The following is a 21,804-nucleotide window of genomic DNA, read 5'->3' on the forward strand; positions in this document are numbered from 1 at the left end:
TGGGCAGGACGCCACGCCCACAATCCCGCTAGCCCCGCCCCTCACGCCCTGCTCGCCCTGCGGGCCCCTCCCCTCTCTTTGTGCCCCTCCTTTCGTGGTCTTTGTATGCGTCAGGTGGGTGGGTAATGCGGAGAGGCGGCAACACCTCTGTCCTCCGCGCTGAGCACATTAACTGCGGAGCTGCCCAATACCCACGCCTCAGCTCCCTCGTCCCACATGTCCCGCAAGTCAGCATTAAGATCCTCTGCTGTCCGACTCCCGCCTTTAGACCCGTGCTGCTTCTAATTCTTACTCCATGCCTGCCTTTTTAGGCGTGGAAGGGGTGGAGTTGCAATGGCTGCGGCAAGGTTGCTGAGGCAACGTCTTGGTTACTTCCGTTGGTCTCAATGCTTCCGGGTTGGCGTTGCGGTGGCGTTTCCGACTGTGGGAACCTTAGCTTCCCAGTCGTCTGATGAGCTGGAGCAGGTGAGGGGGAGCTCCTGGACTTCCAGGCTGGGGAGCGGGGCTGGGCCGCGCCAGGCCGCGCGGGGCCAGGCTGGCCTGGTTCCCGGCCTGGGAGGGGCTTAACGGTCCTCTGATCTCTCTCTCCCCTCAGCTGAGTCCCTTCCCTGTCTTTCACTCTTCTGGCGTCGGTGGTTTTACTTCTTCGATCGAACCCTGCTTCCTCGGCCCCCCTGGGAGGCCGCCTCCTTCAGGCGCCTCCCTTCTCTCCACGAACTCGCTCTGACAGCAGAGGAACTGGCAAGATCCTGCTACCCAGAGGGTGAATGGGTATCTTTCCCGGAATAATCCTAATTTTTCTAAGGGTGAAGTTTGCAACGGCGGCCGTGATTGTAAGCGGAGTAAGCAAACACCTCCATTGTATTAGTGTGAGGGATGCTGTTGAAAGATGCTCCCCTTCGGTTTCAATCCTTTCCCACTGTCAAGGCATTGAAGGCATCTATTAAAATGCAGTTCAGTTACTTGATTAAGATGAACAGCTATTATCAACATGAATTAGTTTCTCAGACAAGGTAACAGCAGGGACATTTATAGTTTGGTGTCCGTGGTTCTTTTTTTTTTTTTTCCAGGCTAGAGATGCTTAGAATCATCATGAACCTTTGCCTCATCTTCCTTCCCTACACCATTGAGTTCTTTGCATCTCCATTTCAGATATTTATCTCTAACCTCAATGCCAACAACCACTGCTTTACTTTGCACCATCCTAAGCTAGTCTCCCTGCCTCTCTGTTTGTAATCCACTGTGTTTGGTGCATCCCTAGTAGGCTAACTAAAATGTCGTGGATTTCCTTCAGTTATTTCCCTGTTTAAAAAAAGCTTGCAGTTGCCCCTTCCACCTCCCTTGGTATCAAGCATTTCAACATAACTCGTTGTTTTGTATTTCTTGTCTGTCATTGTTTCAGTCAACAAGGGAATTCTCTGTTCCAGTTAGGTTCCTTTCTTGTCGGCCCAAACCATACTGATCCCTGCCTCTACATGCTGTGCTTGTTCCCACGTTTGTGTGTCTATTCATCCTGTCCCCCCACATCTCTCCCTCACCTGTACCTATCCAGATTCTTCCTACCTTCTGTCAAGGCTCAATTTATGTTTTCTCGCCTCCACAGGCCTTTTCATATTTCAAGCCTGTACTGATCATTGTCTTTTCTTTGCTCCTTTTGCTCATACATTTTGTACCACAACGTTTAGCATTTAATTTTTCTGTAATGAACTACCTTGATTCTTCCACCAGATTATAAGGTCTTAAAAGACAAGTACAACTTTCGTATAACTTATATCCCTGCCTTATATCCTTAATTATCTAGGGAAGGTAGGTTGCATGGCAAATATTGTCTTAGTATTAGAACATATTTCTATGTTTTTCAAACATGACAGTTACACCCAAAGCATGTTGCAGGTTTGGGCATTTAGAATGCCTTCAATAAATATTTACATGGCTCTCCTTTGTTACCTTCTGAATCTGAGAATGTTTAGCGCCTACTCTTTTCTTAAAGGAAAAGCAAGAAAGGCACTCAGAAACTTTCAGAGAGAAGGGTTTCCTGACCAGACCTTAGGAATAGCGTGGAGCTATATACAACAGGGATGCTGTATTCTGGAATATTCTTATTCTCACTTACTAAAGTATCAAATTTCCTTAGATCTTCAGAATACATGTCTGCATTTTGAAGACAATTTTTTTTGGCTTCCTTATACAATAAATATATCTAGGGTACTGTATTTCTATTTTTAACTTAGGTAAGCTCTGACAAGTTAAAACAGTTTTTAGAGAGCTTGGGGTATTTCACATAAGTAATTCACTGTAACAAAAGCAAGGTAAGAGGATTCATAGGCAGGGAGTATCTGGGGATCAGGAGAGTGTCATGTGCAGGTGTGTATAAGCATTAACTTAGTCCAGCAAGTTACCTTCCTGGCTTCCTTTTAACCTTTCACATGCAATCTGCATAAGTGTTGTTACTCTGGGAAACCAACTGAATATTTAATGGATGTATACTCAATTCTGTGCAGACTATTGTGGAGGTTATAAAAAATATCACGAGATATGGTATCCAGCCTCAGGGATCTTAACCTAGTTAGGAGAGGAAATAACATGGGGCAACTAGAAGATAAATCTTATCCTAGTCATTAATTTTATACCTGAGATTAAGATATAGAAGAGATAAATGAAGGTCCAGAAGATATTGCACACTTGAAGAATACGTGCAACATAACATGCATGCATATAGTCAGCTTTATGTAAAAGACTCAGAGGTTTCAGCTGGCAGTATAATGACTCAGTATGATATGCCAGTGAAAAAGTGACTGCAATTTTCTGTTGTAATAATTGAATTATAATATATAGAATAAAGAAAATGATCATAGGTATTTAGCCTGAGAAAGATAAAAGAGAATGTAATGGCTGTCTTTAAATATTTGAAGGACTCCCCAAGGGAAAAAGAATAAACTTGTTGAATATTGCCTCCAAAGACTGGGTACAAATGAGAGGAAACACGCTTTTGGCTCAATATGAAGGACTGTCTAAAATCAGATCTAATAAAAGATGATACAGGATATCTTCATAATATTCTCTCCTAACGTTGGAGTGAAGGAGATTTAACTATCAGATTGGAGTAGGGAGGTGATGGTAGTGGCAGTGTTGGATTTGGCCAGTGGTTCCCAGACTTTTGGATTTCATGGGTGAGTAAAATTTAAATGTTATGTGTGGGGAGGGGACACAAGTATAGGATAGTCTTATTTTTCCCAAGTAAAGATGCTAAACAAAAATCAACTGTTAACTATTACCATTTTTTTTAAAGATTTTTAAATTAAATCATAACTATTATCATTTCATACAAGAAAGATGATTTTTTTAATGCTGCAAGACTAAGAAGAATATGATCTTCTAATAACAGTCCTTAAATACATTTAGCTGAAAAAAGGTATCAGGGTGCCCTTATTTTTGTATTTCACCTCAGAATTGTGAAAACTTCATTAGGGAACCACTTATGCTAACTGGCCTAAGAGTCAGTGACTGGTTTTTCTGTTCCTTGCCGTGGCTCTGCTCCCTGCCTTTTTCACTGATTCATTTTTCCTTCCTGGACCCTGAGTACATCCTCCTTATTAAAGGCTTGGTGGCAGGTAGTGAAGTTTTTTTTTTTTTTTTTTTGAGACAGAGCCTCAAGCTGTCCCCCTGGGCAGAGTGCCGTAGCATTACAGCTCACAGCAACCTCCAACTCCTGGGCTCAAGCGAGTCTCCTGCCTCCGCCTCCCAAGTAGCTGGGACCACAGGCGCCCGCCACAACGCCCGGCTATTTTTTGGTTGCAGCCGTCATTGTTGTTTGGCGGGTCCGGGCTGGGGATTCGAACCCACCACCTTAGGTGTACGTGGCTGGTGCCTTAGCCGGTTGAGCTATAGGCGCCGAGCCAGGTAGTGAAGTTTTGATAGAAGCTTTCTCTGTAATGAAAAGAGTTGAAAGAAGTTGTAAAGAGAAACTTTTGGAGAGAAGCACAGCAGTTTTCTGAAACATTTAGACCATTTTGGGTAATCTCCAAATTTGTGACTGGAAAGTGAATTATTCCCCCCAAAGGCTCAGAGAGGGGATATGCCATGATCCTGCTTTTTCATTTCTACTCTCTGACCATATATGTCAGGTTTTATTCTCAATTCTAATCCTAAAATATGGACGTAGCTAAAAATGTTGATAAGGTAGTATTTAGTATTAAAGGCTGTTATTTCAAACTGCAGTTGATATTTGATGTACCTCTTCCTACTTTTTTTTTTTTAGAATTCCTTTCAACAACTTTCCTCCGAAAGGACTCTATGTTCCAGAGTCTATATGTACTATGATTGAAAAGAAGTTTCTATCATAATTTTATGGCCTGTAACTAAAACATTTGTCTGCATGTTTCCTGTCTTCTCTGGAAGATTGTTCTTTGCTTAGCTACAGAGAATTCCTTTTGTGGAATCAAAGCAAAACCTTGTCTCCTGTAAAGAGATACTGTGATTCAAAGTCACTAACCCCAAATTAAGCAATGGGACAGGTGGGCATCAAGGAATGTCTGTTAAAATGTAAATTTGGGTACTTAAAGTTTCAAAAATGTAATAATGATAATTCGCTAACAGTTACTGAGCTAAGTGCCAAGTACTTTTCTTGGTGTTTTACATAAATTATTTAACTTTCACAACAATCCTCTAGTATTTTCTCTTTTTTAAATTTCATGTTAATATGAGGGTACATAGAATTAGTTTACATTATTAATCCCATTTTGCAGTTCAGAAAATGGAGGCATAGGCTTGGCGCCTATAGCTCAACCGGCTAAGGCGCCAGCCACGTACACCTAAGGTGGCAGGTTCGAATCCCCAGCCCGGAACCGCCAAACAACAATGACGGCTGCAACCAAAAAATAGCCGGGCGTTGTGGCGGGCGCCTGTGGTCCCAGCTACTTGGGAGGCGGAGGCAGGAGACTTGCTTGAGCCCAGGAGTTGGAGGTTGCTGTGAGCTGTAATGCCACGGCACTCTACCCAGGGGGACAGCTTGAGGCTCTGTCTCCAAAAAAAAAAAAAAGAAAATGGAGGCATAGAAAGAGGTTAAATACTATATATAATTTGTCCAAGGTCAGAGAACTATTAATAGTAAATGATAGAGTTAGGATTTGAATCTGGAGTTGCGATTTAAATTTAGGTACTCTGACTTCAGAGTCTTCATTTTTGACCACAGACTACATGGAGGTTGATTTAGAAATTCAGAAATATTTAAAGGAAATCAGAGAATCCATGCTAAGAAAAGATATTACATTTTGGTGGACCAGGATTTAGTTAGTGACACTTAGAGCAGTAGTTCCTATTTGAGAACTTGTAAATTCTCAGGGCCAGATCTCTAATCAGAAACTCTGGGGGAGAAGCCCATCGTCAAATGATCTTGGTACATGCTAAATTTGAAAACCACTGGCCTAGAAGCAAGAGCAATGGAAAAAATAAAATCCAATAGAGAAAGGGCTGAGAAGAGTAGGAAAAGAGAGGAAAGCTGAAGAGATTGAAGATAACAGGTTTAATGGGGACAGGATGGGGAAGGAGGAAAGGGAGGTTGGGAGCATGATACGTTGTTAAAAAGAACAGAACATAAAAGAAGAACAGTATTTATGTGTATGTGCTTTAAAGGGGTGGGGGAAGGAAAAGGAGATTCACTAGATGGATGGATGTTAAAAGTTAGAAGAGAGACATCATATTGCTATCATTCCTCTGGGGGGCAGAAGAAAGGTGAAAAGGTGCTTAGCTTAGGCCTATTTGAGGAGCAAAGTTGTATATACGTAGAAGTAGCTAGATGAATGAAAATTGTAAAGTTTAATGGGGAGAAAAAAGGGCTAAGAATATGAGAAGGTAGTAATATGAGCCCATGCTTTGCACTTGAATCAAGCTAACTGAATATCATGAACTGCTTTTATGAGATGCCTCAGCCTGTATGATTTGAATTCCAGGTTCCTTCACTTGTAATTGTCTAGTTGAATGTCTGAGTTGGGTGTGCTGGATGGACTGAAGCCTCTTCTTTGGGCGGTGATGAGTATAACATTAAAGAAACTAGAGAGAATGAAGAGCACTGGTTGATCTTTGAGTGAATCACACTCCTACTTCTGCAGAATGACAGTAAACAACAAATTCATGATCATCCAGCACATAAAACAGAATCACCCATTTTGTGTCATTCCACTTGTTGGGTTTTTCCTCTACATCTGTTTTATTTGTCAATTTTGTTTGTGTTCTAAATTATATGATTAGATACTAACAAATGCTCCTCACTCTTGTGCCTTGTTCTGATTTGTGTTTATTTTTAGCACCAGAAAAGTGCCACCGTAAGCCATGAGATGTCTGGTCTGAATTGGAAACCCTTTGTTTATGGCGGCCTTGCCTCTATTGTTGCTGAGTTTGGTAAGAATGTGAAAAATGACAAATCTGCATTTCATAGTACAGATGGTAAGGTATGGTGACAGTTATTTTTGGTGACAACTGGAGAAAAATAAAAAGCAGCTCACTCTATGTGTTTTAAAAATTATTGTATTACTGGGCATGGTGGCTCACACATAGTTCTAGTGCTTTGAGAGGCCAAAGCAGAAATATTGCACGAGCCTAGGAGTTTGAGCCCAGCTTGGGCAACAAAGTGAGACTTTGTCTCCACCAATTTTTAAAAAAATTATCCAGATGTGGTTGTACATGCCTGTAGTCCCTGCTACTTAGGAGGCTGAAGTGAGAGGATTGATTGTATGAGCCAGGAGTTCAAGGTTACAGTGAGCTATGATTGGGCCACACATTCCAGCCTGGGCAAGAGAGCAAGACCCTGTCTCTAAAAAAAATAAAATAAAAATAAATTATTGTTGCAAAGCCATCAAGTAATATTTTGGAGAAAGTAATACTAATGATATGGCAAATGAAGATAAGAAAAATCAAACGTAGGAAGCTTTTTTTTTGTAGTTTAGTGATTTGTTAATTTGCTAGGCTTAAGTAATATTCCTGAAAGTATGGAGGTGTTTCTGTTATGTTCCTAATGGTCTTTCTTTTCTGCAAAGTTTATAACTTTCTTAATAAGTATCCAAACTCTGTTTTCAAACTTCTGTCCCATTTCAGAAGAACACTTACTAACAAGATCAGATAAGATTCCTCACTGTTTGATTTTAATTCAGAAATACTTTTAGACTGTGACTTTTCATCTTCCAGATTTTCTGTTTCCTAAACTGTTCACGAATAACTACAATCCACCAAGGTTTGTTGACCTTCTTGGCATATGCTCTGAAATTGTGATATACAGATCATCAGAGACTAAGAACTACATGATCACTTTGTTAGTTTTAGACCTTGAAATATTTCTGGAAATATATTTTGTCAGAGTAATGACCATTTCTGTGTGTTGACATAGAAAAGGCAGTTTTGTTAAATAAATTTTCCCTCTAAGAACTCTACTGGTATTATTCCTAAATTACCTAAGGAGCCAGGATGAGTAGAACCAAATAGGACTTTCTTTCATTTATTTATTTATTTTTTTAATTGAGACAGAGTCCTACTTTGTGGCCCTCGGTAAAGTGCTGTGGCATCATAACTCACAGCAACCTCCAAGTCTTGGTTTTAAGCAATTCTCTTGCCTTAGCCTCCCAAGTAGGTGGGACTATAGGCAACCACCACAATACTCGACTTTTTGTTTTGGTAGAAACTGGGTCTCACTCTGGCTCAGGCTGGTCTCAAACCTCTGAGCTCAGGGCAATACACCCACCTTGGCTTCCCAGAGTACTAGGATTATAGGCGTGAGCCATCATGTCTAGCCAGGACTTACTTTCATAATATTAGAGAACTGTATATTTTTTTTTACAAAGAAATAAAAGGAAAAGGCCAGACTTGGTGGCTCATGCCTGTAATCCTAGACCTCTGGGAGTCCCAGGGTGGGTGTATTGCTTGAGCTCAGGAGTTCAAGACCAGCCTGAGCAAGAGTGAGATCTTGTCTCTAGTAACAATAGAAAAACTAGCCAGAGGCTCCGTGCCTGTGGCTCAAGCAGCTAAGGCGCCAGCCACGTACACCTGAGCTGGTTCGAATCCAGCCTGGGCCTGCCAAATGACAATGACAGCTACAGCCAAAAAATAGTCGGGTGTTGTGGTGGGCACCTGTAATCCCAGCTACTTGGGAGGTGGAGGCAGGAGACTCGCTTGAGCCCAGGAGTTGGAGGTTGCTGTGAGCTGTGATGCCACAGCCCTCTACCCAGGGTGACAGCTTGAGGTTCTGTCTCAAAAAAAAAAAAAAAGAAAAAAGAAAAGAAAAAGTAGCCAGGTATTGTGGTGCATGCTTATAATCTCAGCTACTTGGGAGGCTGAGGCAAGAGGCTTGCTCAAACCCAGGTGTTTGAGATTGCTGTGAGCTATGATGATGCCCCCAGGACACTACCCAGTGCAATAGAGTGAGACTCTGTGTCAAAAAAAAAAAAATTAGTGAGTAGAGTGCTGGCCACATATACTGAAGCTGAAGGGTTTGAGCCTGGCCTGGGCCTGATGGACAACAATGGTAATTGCAACCAAAAAATAGATGGGTGTTGTAGCAGGCGCATGTAGTCCCAGATACTCAGGAGGCTGAGGCAAGAGAATCGCTTAAGCCCAAGAGTTTGAGATTTCTGTGAGCTGTGATGTTACGGCACCCTACTGAGGGTGACATAGTGAGACTCTGTTTCAAAAAAAAAAAAAGGAAAAAATCCACAAAATTTTGTAATGTTATATAAGAACATCTTGAACACCAATCCCATGCATTCTTATTTTTGAGAAAATGTGGGGAGATTTTATGAGGGAGAGGTGGGGAGACATGAGGTAGAGGGGGCAAGAGGGAGACTAATAAATGCCAGATTGTATGCTACAGATGAAACAAAAGCATTTAAATTATTTTACATGTATAGTATATTAGGGCAATCTTAAATCACTTTATTATATCACAGTTTCATGTATACTGTGGCTGACATGGCACTTCATATATACAAGGTGTCTCAAAATTTGCCATACATAGGGAAAGTGAGAAATTACAGCTAAATATACCTTTATTTACAAAATACTCATTACGGAGTTTTACAAAATATTCACAAAATATTCTTTATGTGCTGGCCATGTCTTTCTCAAATTTCATACTGAATATTTTATTAGTGAAGTTACCTTTAGCTATAATTTCCCATTTTCTTTATGTATAATAACTTCAGGGGTGACTTTCAGGACACCCTGTAGCATATAGTGCATTTTACTTACTACATATGACTCTTCTAAGAGTCATATTCTAGTAGAGATCTTCTGTGTATTGTAAAAATGATTTTATCTTATGTTTCATACATTGCCATTGCCTTATACTTAGCCAAAATTCAAATACGACTCTTGAAATATTTAAAAATGAGAGTTTTTCTTTACAGGAACTTTCCCTGTGGACCTTACCAAAACACGTCTTCAAGTTCAAGGCCAAAGCATCGATGTCCGTTTCAAAGAGATTAAATATAGAGGGATGTTTCATGCCTTGTTCCGAATCTATAAAGAGGAAGGTGTATTGGCACTGTATTCAGGGTAAGAATGGATTCTTTCTTTATGTTATGAATGAGGTGCTTTTTAAAGAAGCCGTATATTTCATCTATCTAATAGTTTGTGCCTTTCATATTCACTGTTTCAACTTGTAATTCAACATTGATGTGCCAGTTTATGTCATATGCCTGCAAGTCTTAAGCTTTGGATTTTGTGTTCATTTGGCAATAAATGATACATTTTAAAAGGACATATCATTGCAGCACAGGCTTTCTCTGGCTTTCCTGGGAGTCATCAATAGTCACTGTTACTGGTAGCATCAATTAATTGTATATATTTTTGTGACATTCTTCCTGAGTTGCTAAATACTGACTTCCTTTAAAATTTTCCTCTTGGCTCGGTGCCCGTAGCTCAGTGAGTAAGGGCGCTGGCCACATGCACTGAGGGTGGTGGGTTCGAGCCGGCCTGGGCCTACTAAACAATGACAAGTGCAACCTAAAATGGCTGGGTGTTGTGGCAGTTACCTGTAGTCCCAGCTACTTGGGAGGCTTGCTTAAGCCCAAGAGTTTGAGGTTGCTGTGAGCTATGATGCCAGAGTACTCTACTGAGGGCAACATAGTGAGACTCTGCCTCAAAAAAAAAAAAATTTCCTCTTTAGGCTGGGTGCCTTTTGCTCAGTGGTTAGGGCACCAGCCACATTTTCCAGCAATGGTGAGTTGGAACCCAGCTCGGGCCTGCTAAGCAAACAGACAAAAATATAAATAAATAATAAATAAAATTTTCCTCCTTAAAGAGATTCTTCTGGCAGTTTAAACAGAAAATGTAGAGTGAGAAAGAGGGAGACCAGGTAAATGTAAAAGATGTGAAGTCTCCATCTTTTTATGGCTGCATAGTATTCTATGGTATATATATACCACCATTTGTTAATCCATTCATGGGTTAATGGGCACTTGGGCTGTTTCCATGTCTTAGCAATTATGAATTGGGCTGATTTAATAAAAACAAAAAATCCAAAAAATATAAAAAAAGAAGAGAGAAACTCATATTTTTTGACCAATTTTTGATTAGTCACAAGTTTGTGGTTATTGTCCAGTTTGTAGTTTATCTGTTGCTATTTTCCTAGGCCAGTCTTGTAACTAGGCTGCCAGTTTACTGTTCAGAGACTAGATACCAATTTTATTATTAAAATAAATTAGACATAATTTTTTTTTGGTGATAGAGTTTCAAGCTGTTGTCCTAGGTACAGTGCTGTGGCACATCACAGTTCACAGCAACCTCAAACTCCTGGGCCCAAGCGATTCTCTTGCCTCAGCCTCCCAAGTATCTGGGACTACCGGTGCCTGCCACAACGCCAGGCTATTTTTTTGGCCGGGGCTAGGTTTGAACCTCCCACCTCTGGTATATGGGGCCGGTACTCTACTCCTTTGAGCTACCAGGTGCCGCTCTACCCAGCTATTTTTTGACCCAGGCTGGATTCGAACCTGCCAGCTCCAGTGTATGTGGCTGGCGCTCTAGCCATCTGTGCTATAGGCTCTGAGCCAAATTAGACTTAATATAAAAGATCATTTTCTTAGGAAAGAAATCAGATAATACATTCTGAAGCAAGATGATTTGTGTATCATCTATTTCACCTTGTTCTTTCATCAGTGTGGATAATCACAAGATATTTTTTTCTCATAGCAAGCAATAAAATCAGAAATATGCATATTTAGTCATCATTTTAAAATTCTAACTGTGTGAGTTGCCGCTTTCTATTTATATCCCCTAAAGAATAGTTTTGCAATTTGGAAGGATCTCAGAGAAGGTATGAGTGACAGTGTCTCCAGTTTAACGGAGAACTTTAATAGGATGAAATCTTGGCTCTATTACCTCCTTGTTAATAGGATTAAACATGTATCTGCAACTATTAGGAAGTAGAGGTTTATTTCTAAAAAAAAAAAAAAAATTCCTATTAGGTGGGTAGAGATATATAATTCTTTTTATACATTGCTGAATTCAATTTGCTAATATTTACTTAAGGATTTTTGTATATAAGTTCGTGAGAGATATTTGTCTGTAGTTTAGTTTTTGTACTATTTTTGTCTGGTTTTGGTATCAGGGTAATACTAGCCAAAATGAGTTGGGAAGCATCCGCTCTTCAGTTTCAGAGATTGTATAAGATAGGTGTTATTTTTTTAAATGTTTGATAGAATTCTACGGTTAAATTATCTGGGCCTGGAGATTTCCTTTTTGGGAACTTTCAGATTATGAATTCAAATTCTTTAATGGTTGTCTTAGTTTGGATTGCTATGAAAAAGTACTATAGCCTGAGTGGCTTATAAAACAACAGAAATTTATTTCTCACAGTTCTGGAGGCTGGAAGTCTGAGATCAGGGTACCAGTATAGGCAGGGTTCTAGTGAGGGCTCAGACTGCTAAGACTTCTTGCATTCTCACGTGGCAGAAAGAGAGGGAGAAAGCTCCCTGGGATCCTTTTTATAAGGGCATTAATCCCATTCATGATGGCTTCACTCTCATGACTTAATGACCTCCCCAAATCCCTACCTCCTAAGCCCACCATGATGAGGGGTTAGGATTTCAACATATGAATTTCGAGAAGATATAAACAAACATTCAGTCCATTTCAGTGGTTATGAGACTTACTCAGTTTTTATCTTAGTTGAATTTTGGTAGTTTGTTGTTTTCAAGGAATTAGTTCATTTCATTAAAGTTGTTGAATTTATGAATATAAAGTTGTTTATAGTATTCTCTGATTACCCTTATAATGGCTACAGGATTTGTAGGGCTATTCCTTTATTTCATTCCTGATATTGGTAATGTATATTTTCTATCTTTTAAACCTTGTGAGTCTTGCTAGAGGTTTATCAGCTCTTTTGCAAAGAGCTTTTTGTTTCATTAATTTTTCTTCTCTGTTTTCTTGTTTTTAATTTCATTGACTTATGGTCTTTATTATTTTCTTCCTTCTGTTTGCTTTTGAGTTTATTTTGTTCTTTTTATGGTTTCCTAAGGTGGAAAGTTAGATTATTGATTTGAGACTTTCCTTCTTTCTAATGTAGGCATGTGCTAATGTAAGCATGTCAGCACTGCTTTGACTGATCTCATATATTTTAATAGGTTGAGTTTTTATTTCCATTCAGATCTATGTTTTTAAAATTTCCTTTGATATTTCCCCTGACCAGTGGATTGTTTAGAAGTATGTTTAATTTCTAAGTGTTTAAGGATTTTACTTACTGATTTCTGATTTGATTCTATTATGGTCAGAGAAGCATGTAGTCTCAATGATTTCAGTTCTTGTAGGTTTATTGACGTTTGTTGTATGAACTAGGATGTGTGCTGTCCTGGTGAATGTCTCATGGGTGCTTGCAAAAAGTTGTATTCTGCAGTTCCGTGGGATGAGATAGGTAATAGGAATGATAGGCTGTTTAGATATGTATAATATGCAAATGCATGTTGAATATAAGTAACTTTTCTTTCTTTCTCTTTTTTGGGAAGAATTGCTCCTGCTCTACTAAGACAGGCATCCTATGGCACCATTAAAATTGGCATTTACCAAAGCTTGAAGCGATTATTTGTAGAACGTTTGGAAGGTCAGTATATGCACCCTCTTTTGAGGTAATCACTTTAGATTTTTAAAATCATGCTTAATGAGAAGTGTTCATCACAGGATTCCTAAGAATGGAGAACAATCACTGCAAGGATAAAGTGAGCTTGTGTTGACTTGGGGTAAGTCTTTGCAGAGGTAAAAATAATGGGTGACCTACTCTTCAAATTTGTCCCTTTTCCTGTCAATAAAAAAGGCATCTGATCATCCTAGAAGAATCATGGAGGAATCTTGTCTAGAAAATAAATACTGTCCTTATCAATAAGAGTACTTCAACTGTAAGGCATTATTTAGCTGCTAATTTAGATAAGCTTTTGTTAGGTAAAGTGATTTTAGGCTGTTATATCCTAGATCCTGATGTACCTCTTGCTACCTTACCCGCATTCAGTATTATCATGTGTCTATTCACTGCTGCATTACTTCCAGCCTGATACTGTACTAATTGGTTATGTTACCACAGGCCTGGGGCTGTTGGATGGTTGGGGACAGCTGGAGAGCCTTTCGGTTAGTAATGTTCTTTGCATCACTTTATTGTCATAAATAGACTTTTTTTCTGTAGCCTCCTCTTTGAGAATCCTGATGGGGTTTCCTTCTACCTCTTCCTGAAATAATTTTCTTCCATATATTCTTCACTTGGATTTATTTAGTTTCTATTTGTAGGCTCTTCATGGTTGGGAGGAATTGTGAAGACTGAATTTTTGATGTAGAATAACATGTTCTGTGATTTTTTTTTTTTTTTGGCTGAGGGAATTTAGTTCTAAATGATTGCTTATTCATATTCAACTACAGAAGACTTCTGTAAATTAATAGAGGCTAGGAGAGAGCTAAGGCTTATCAAAGTTAATTTTAGACTTATTAATTTATTTTTCATTTAGAGAGAGGATCTTGCTCTGTCACTCAGGCTGGAATGCAGTAGCACAATCATACGTAGCTCACAATCCTCCCACTTTAGCCTCTGAGTAGTTAAGGACTACAGATGCATGCTACCATGGCTGACTAATTTTTAATTTTTTTGTAGAGGTGAGCACTTGCTGTGTGGGCCAGGCTGGTTTCACCTCAAGCAGTGTGTTTGCTTTGGCCTCCCAAAGTGTTGGGATTACAGGTGTGAGCCATTGTGCCCTGCCAGTATTTTGATACATTTAGATAACGTGTTATATTAGAGAAAAAAATTTATCTTTTAATGTTAAGTTTCTGAATCTTTAGAGTTGACAATTATCTAGAACAAGATTTTAAATGAATCATGTTCATTAGGTGTTTGAAATGGCTGAAGGAGAAATACCACATTTTGAATTCATGTGAGGTACAGGAGGTATAGACGTGTTGTATAGAAGAATAAGCTATTTCAGTGTCTGTTAGAAATAATGATATTTTTAGAAATAATTTCTATTTTACAATTTTTTTTTTTTTTTTTTGCTGTAGAGTCAATTTATTTCAGCAAGCGAAAGAGAGAGGGACCTTCCATAGTTGTGGAAGGGGACCCAAGAGACGATTGTCCTTTATTTTATAACTTTTATATATTTAAGTACTGATTAGGGATATAGAAATATTTGAGGTTTTTGTTTTTAAATTTCCATAAGCTTTATAGTTCATTTCTAAAGTCATCTCTCTAACCAAGCTTCTTTTCTTCTGATAGCTCAATATTCTATTCTCAGAAAGTGGTGCCCAATACAAGCATACCTTTTTATTTTTCCTTTTTACAGATGAAACTCTTCTAATTAATATGATCTGTGGGGTAGTGTCAGGAGTGATATCTTCCACTATAGCCAATCCCACTGATGTTCTAAAGGTAAGAGAGATGCTATGCAGCATGATTTAAAAAGAGCATGAACTTTGAGTCAGATTTGTGTTTAAATTCCCCACTTGATGGTTATGAAAGCTTGGGCAATTCATTTAAGTGCATTAAGCCTCACTTTCCTCATTTGTAAAATGAAGATATGTAGTGCTTAGAGCATAGAGTTGTGAAGGATTAGAGAAAATATATGTAAATATTTTACTGCTTTATGATATACAGTAATTAGAAAATTCATATTAACTGTTTTCTGCCTATCATTGCAGTTGATAGTAGATGCTCAGTAAATAGTAGTCAATTTATTATGATATATATTAATCAGGCTCAGCGCCTGTGGCTCAAGTGGCTAAGGCACCAGCCATATACACCAGAGGTGGCGGGTTTGAATCCAGCCCGGGCCTGCCAAACAACAATGACGGCTGCAACCAAAAAATAGCCAAGCATTGTGGTGGGCACCTGTGGTCCCAGCTACTTGGGAGTCAGAGGCAGGAGACTCACTTGATCCCAGGAGCTGGAGGTTGCTGTGAGCTGTGATAAAACGGCACTCTACCCAGGGGGACAGCTTGAGGCTCTGTCTCAAATAAAAAATAATAAAAATTAAAAATATATATATATTAATCCATTGGTCTTCAAACTGGGGTATGCAAGCCCCTGTAGATTCTTTCCAAAGGCTGTACAGTTTTACAGGAATCAATTTCCAGGTTCCGTACTTCCATTTGTACTATTTCATAAAATTGGTCTGAGAATGAATCTACATTTGTAATACCCTGTCCCCTCTTTACACAATATTCCCTACCCATCCCAAATCTTAGTATGATATGTTGACCTGTAGTGTAACCTGGAGTACAATCTAAGGAGTAAATTGAAATTGTATTTTTGGAGAAGCCTCCTTTAAGAACTAATTGGGGTACCTTAAATCTGTAATTCTCCTGTCTTTCTCTGCCTTATTAATATTTCTATTAAGGGTGAAATTTGGCTTTTAAAGTGATGTATTTTGGCCTATGTTGGGATATTCTGAATTCAAAACCAGGATAGTATGGATTAGTGCTTATTTGTTATGCTTATTTGTTAAGAATATAATTTGAGGCTTGGCGCCTATGGCTCAAGCGGCTAAGGCGCCAGCCACATACACCTAAGGTGGCGGGTTCAAATCCAGCCCAGGCCCGCCGAACAACAATGATGGCTGCAACCAAAAAATAGCCAGGCATTGTGGCGGGCACCTGTGGTCCCAGCTACTTGGGAGGCTGAGGCAGTAGACTCGCTTGAGCCCAGGAGTTGGAGATTGCTGTGAGCTGTGATGCCACAGCACTCTGCCCAGGGGGACAGCTTGAGGCTCTGTCTCAAAAAAAAAAAAAAAAGAATATAATTTGATTTCTTTAAGGTTTTATCAAATCACAGAGGGAAACAGTTAATATCAATTTTCTAATTACTGTATATCATAAAGCAGTAAATATTTTCTGATTAACTTATTTAAACTTATTATTAACAATAACTATATGATTATGTAAAAGGATCTCAAAGTTTTAAAAAATTGTTTTAAAATTATTTTAAAGGGATAGTAAGAAAAAAGAAAGAGGACGCATACTTTATTTGACCACTGAAAAAAGCACTAATGGCTAGGTTAGTGAAAGAGAGATCTACTGGCTAGGCGCCTGTGGCTCAAGCGGCTAAGGCGCCAGCCACATACACCTAAGTTGGCGGGTTCGAATCCCCAGCCCGCCCGCCAAACAACAATGATGGCTGCAACCAAAAAATGGCCAGGCGTTGTGGCAGGTGCCTGTGGTCCCAGCTACTTGGGAGGTGGAGGCAGGAGACTCGCTTGAGTCCAGGAGTTGGAGGTTGCTGTGAGCGTGATGCCATGGCACTCTACCCAGGGGGATAGCTTGAGGCTCCGTCTCAAAAAAAAAAAAAAAAAAGAGAGATCTACTGCAATTCAGACAGTTTTGAGAACTGAGAGAGTGACTTAAAAACGTGAAAAAAATAATGGTGGTTGGTGGAGAAAAATACGAAATAGTCTTTCTGGACTAAAGTGAGTAATTTTGATACAGAATTTTCATACCATTTTAGATTTATGAAGTATTTCAATACAGAATTTTTATACCATTTTAGATTTATGGACAAGTATTTATGAAGAAAATTGATATTTGCAATATAATTATACCTATTAGAATTTGCTTTTCAAGAATAATTCTTAACTCCCTGAAATTTGCCTTCTTAAGTGATTCACTTTCAATTTCTTATACCTCTGACGTATCTGGCAAAATTATGATCATTTATCAATGCTAGCATCCACCTCTTCCTTTCTCATACCTCACCATGCCAATATGATTTATGATCACAGTTGGGCTCTTCAGTCCTTTCATTATCCTTGGGCAGCTCTTTTGTCTATCTTTAAGGGTCTTTTAAACGTTCAAGCCTTCTGTTAGCTCCTCATTCCTCTTAATCTCAGCAGACAACTCTACCTCTTATGGCCTCACCTTACATCTCTTAACTTCTTGTCCTTTTCACCCTTCACCTATCAACTTATTTATATTCCCATAACTATTCCGGTCCATACCTTGTCTCTACTGTGGTGGTTCTCAAAGTGTGGTTCTCCAGACCAACAGCATCAGCATTACCTGGGAACTTGTTAGAAATGGAAATTCTCAGGCCCTACCCCACACCTAGTGACTCAGAACGATGTGGATTGGGGCCCAGCAGTCTGTGTTTTGACAAGCCCTCCATGTAGTTCTGATCCACAGTCAAGTTAAAAAAGTCCCTGGCTTTACTCTGCTCTGACCATTTCTGTTTCATTAGGAATCTTTATCATTTATCCTTTTGTTTCTCTTATCTTCAGCTTCTTCGTCTTTACTGGTTACCTCCTCTCAAATGATAAATATGTTCAAGTCTTTTTATGCTAAAGTATTTCTTCTTGACCCTCTGACTTCCTCAAAATGATATCTTCTATCCAGATTTTACAAAAGACTAGTCCTTACCCTCCATCCCCCTGTAATTTGGCTGTAATCAATCCTGATCCTTGATTGAAACTACTCTCCCCAATCCATCCAAGTTGTAACAAAAGATACCAAATCTCCATCTTTTTATGGCCGAATAGTATTCCATGGTATATATATACCGCAGTTTATTAATCCATTCAGATGTTGAAAGGTACTTGGGTTGTTTCTACATCTTTGTAATATGCAAACAATGTAACATAATTATATGTACCCTCAGAAATAAAAAAAATAGACAAATAATAAAACATCAGGAAACACTGAACATCACAAAGGAACTTTCCTTAAGAAAAAAAAAAAAAAAGAAAAAAGAAAAGAAACTATTCTCCCTGGGGTCAGCAACAATGTTCACATTATCCATCCAGTGGACATTTAGTTCTCATTTAACCAATTTTGACTACTTTTTTTTTTTTTTTACTTGAAGTTCTCCTGTTGTTTTGACACCACAATAATTAGCTTCTAACTCCGTAGTTTCATTTGTGGGCTTTTATTCTGCATGTATCATAAATTTTTTTTTCTTCATAAATTTTTCTCTTCTCCAACTAAGTTCCATCTTTAGCTCTTTTCTTTGCAATCTCTCCCTGGTTGACCATCTTCATTCTTAAGACGTTGGCTTTCACTATATCACACTGTATTAGGGTATAGGCTAAGTTGCTATAACAAAGTCAGAAATACAAGGCCTTAGACAATATACAAGTTTATTTCTCCATCATGTAACAGTCCGAAAGAGAACAATTTAAGCTGGTAGGGTGACCCTACTTCATGCAGTCATTCAGGAACCATGTTCCTTCAGTTTTGTTGCACTGCTATCATCTCCTAGGGTAGGGATTGGAAAACTGTCTGTGGGCCAAATCTGGCCCACTGCCTGTTGTAAATAAAGTTTTATTGGAACACAGCCATCCTGTGTGTTTATGTATTGTCTGTGGTTGCTTTTATGAGTCGGTGGCAGAGCTGAGTAGTCGGCCTGCAAAGCCTAATATTTTTACTGTTTGACACTTTACAGAAAAAGTTTGCTGACCTCTCTTCTGTGGTATTTTTAAAATCTGTATGTTTGAAGTTGGACCACCATCATACCTACATTCCCAAGGGAAGAGAGAAAGTCAAGGGAAAGCAATTTCCTTTTTTTTTTTTTTTGTCAAAAGTAAAATCAGATTAAATTAGGAAAAATTTAAAAGTGTATTGTCATACAGAAAGAGAAAGTATAGATCACGATCTGGGATACTGCAGACCAAGTGGTAAGCAGCTTGCCTTATAACAGTTACATACAATTTATAAAGCATAGAGGAGGTAGTATTTTGAACTTCTTTGTGATTGGCTATTGTAAATTATTGTTCTTTCAAAAGGTAATTTAATAGCTATTTAAGATGATTGTGTATAGTCAATCGGTTCCATTTCACTGAAGCATGCTGACAAGGACATAACTTATATTCTGTGTTTATGATTAGAGATAGTGTTTTGGGGAGAAATCAGAATGTCTAAAGTTTTAGTTACCTGGGGGTGGGTATTTGGCCTTGGGGTATTTCTCAACTGTGGCCTCCATTTTGTTAACAGTTCAAATCTTTACATATGTAGTTTTTGATAAAAAGTTTCAAACATACCAAAGAGTACAGAATACAGTACAATGAACGAACATCTTTGTATGTATCACCTAGATTCAACAGCTAAGATTTGCTATACTTGCTCCATTCCTTTTTTCTGAATTATGTTAAAGCACATCCCAGATACTGTCATTTTCCCCCACATACTCTGATGTACGTCTCATAAAGGAATGGTTTCGTACATAACCACAATGCCATTGTTACACCTAATAAGATTAACATTAATTCATCAGTGGTATCTGATAATCTATGTTCAGATTTTCTGACTGTCTTTTTATTTTACAGTTGATTTATTTAACTTGAGATCCAAACAAAGTCTATACATTACATTTAATAGTTAGGTTTCTTTTTTTTTTTTGAGACAGAGCCTCAAGCTGTCCCCCTGGGTAGAGTGCCGTGGCATTACAGCTCACAGCAACCTCCAACTCCTGGGCTCAAGCGAGTCTCCTGCCTCCGCCTCCCAAGTAGCTGGGACCACAGGCACCTGCCACAACGCCCGGCTATTTTTTGGTTGCAGCCGTCATTGTTGTTTTGGCGGGTCCGGGCTGGGGATTCAAACCCGCCACCTTAGGTGTACGTGGCTGGCGCCTTAGCCGGTTGAGCTATAGGTGCCGAGCCAATAGTTAGGTTTCTTAAGTCCTTTTTACCTTAGAGTATCTCACTACCACCCCCCCCACACCGTTTTTTTTCTCCTTTTGCCATTAATTTGTTGAATAAACTGGATCAGCTGTCCTGTAGAATTCCCAAGTTCTGGATTTGTCTGTTTGCTTCCTTGTGAGTTCATTTAACTTATTCCTTTAGCCCTCTATTTCTGTAAAGTTCATACTGAGTCATATGAGGAGGTGTACAAGGTTTGGTTGTCTTAATTATTATGTTAAGATTGATGAGTAAGTTTAGGCGTGACAAGCTGATTCCTTCTTTGTAAAGTTTCCTATGAATTCTTCATCTAATGGTTTTCTCCATTGGTGACCATTACCTGCATCAGTTACTTCATTTAAGTTTGTGAAATCCTTCCATGTTTCTTAGCTAGAATTCTTCTGCAAGGAAGAACTTTTTCTCATTAAGTAGGGATGTTTGCCTGTCCTGAAATACAGGCAATTTTCTTCAAAGCAAGAGGCAGGGATGTTTCAACAATTATTTATGTTCACATTTCATTCTGAAGGACTTAGTTTCATTCCTATGTCTGGCTGAAAGGAAGGCTGGGAAATATAGTCTCTAACTGGGGACCATGTGCCCAGTTAAAATTCTAATTATTGAAGAAGGAGAGAATAGACGTTAAGGGACAACTAGGAATCTACTACAACTACCCAGGTCTGCTAGGTCATCCAAATTAGATGCCTAGATTGTCCTTGATTCTTATATTTCTAGTTCCTTTTAACATTAAATCAGGTATCAAGATCTATGGATTTTATTTCAAATATTTTTCAAATTTGTTGTTTCCCCACCATTCCTGTTGTAGGCCCTCATCTCAGATGCCTCCTGGCTTGGTTCTGAAGCCGTAGTGATCTGTCTAAATCTGTGTATCTTCTACCATGTATTGCTTCTTTGCTTCATGATAAAACATACGAATTTTGTACAATTCATATCATTTACCTTACTATAATCCTGGCCCTGATGAATCCCTAGCTTGGTTAAAATTTTGACATTTGATCTGTTACAGATTTTTGTGGATTAATTTTGATTTTTTGAAAATATTGTATTGAGACATTATTTATCTTGAGCATTTTGTGTCCCTTTACATTTCTCGCCTAAGGAAAGTACTTCACGTGCTTCACCCTGGTCCTGGTCATGCTCAAGAATCACATTAAATAAGTTCTTTACCTACCATAGGGGTATTTATAGTTTTGATTCATTTACATGATAGTTTTTGATCAAAATTTAATTTGGCTTAGGTTTTTATTTCAAAATGCTTAGTAGTAACAGTTGACTTTCTGCATAAAAGTGTGCTACTTTTATGTGACTTACCAAGGACAATGAAATCTTGAATGCTAGAGTTGTGCTTCATGAAAATTAGGTGTACATCTGTTCGCTAGTATTCAGTGACCAACTACCATGATTGAGTCTGTGTTTGGAGTCTGTGGGAAATTGTACCAAATCTTTTACATGACTATTTCCTTTCTTGGAGCTCTCAAAGGCCACTTGGCAGAATTATAATGTCATGCTTTTTACAAATAAAACTTAGATGCCTGGCTTGGTTCTGAAACCATAGTGATCTGTCTAAATTAAAGGTCTTTTTTTTTTCTTTTTTTTTGAGACAGAGCCTCAAGCTGTCCCCCTGGGTAGTGCTGTGGCATCACAGCTCACAGCAACCTCCAACTCCTGGGCTCAAGTG

The 21,804-nt window shown here is 38.8% G+C and overlaps 1 protein-coding gene across 2 annotated transcripts in view; it reads left to right on the forward strand.

Annotated features, from left to right (window-relative positions):
- Positions 1-595: 595 nt before the first annotated feature.
- The window catches only part of SLC25A14 (solute carrier family 25 member 14), a 41,004-nt gene continuing 19,795 nt past the window's right edge, over positions 596-21,804 (forward strand). Inside the window, exons 1-5 of one of the 2 annotated variants that reach the window (XM_023517379.1) lie at positions 596-842; positions 6,303-6,396; positions 9,390-9,537; positions 12,984-13,078; positions 14,793-14,878. In XM_023517379.1, the coding sequence (XP_023373147.1) occupies positions 768-842; positions 6,303-6,396; positions 9,390-9,537; positions 12,984-13,078; positions 14,793-14,878 (498 nt within the window). In that variant the 5' untranslated portion in view covers positions 596-767. The remainder of the gene's footprint in view (positions 843-6,302; positions 6,397-9,389; positions 9,538-12,983; positions 13,079-14,792; positions 14,879-21,804) is intronic. The other variant, XM_023517380.1, reaches the window with a different exon arrangement.

This window comes from Otolemur garnettii, unplaced genomic scaffold (genome assembly GCF_000181295.1).
Source record: "Otolemur garnettii isolate 467f Iridium unplaced genomic scaffold, OtoGar3 scaffold00109, whole genome shotgun sequence".
NCBI lineage: Eukaryota > Metazoa > Chordata > Mammalia > Primates > Galagidae > Otolemur > Otolemur garnettii.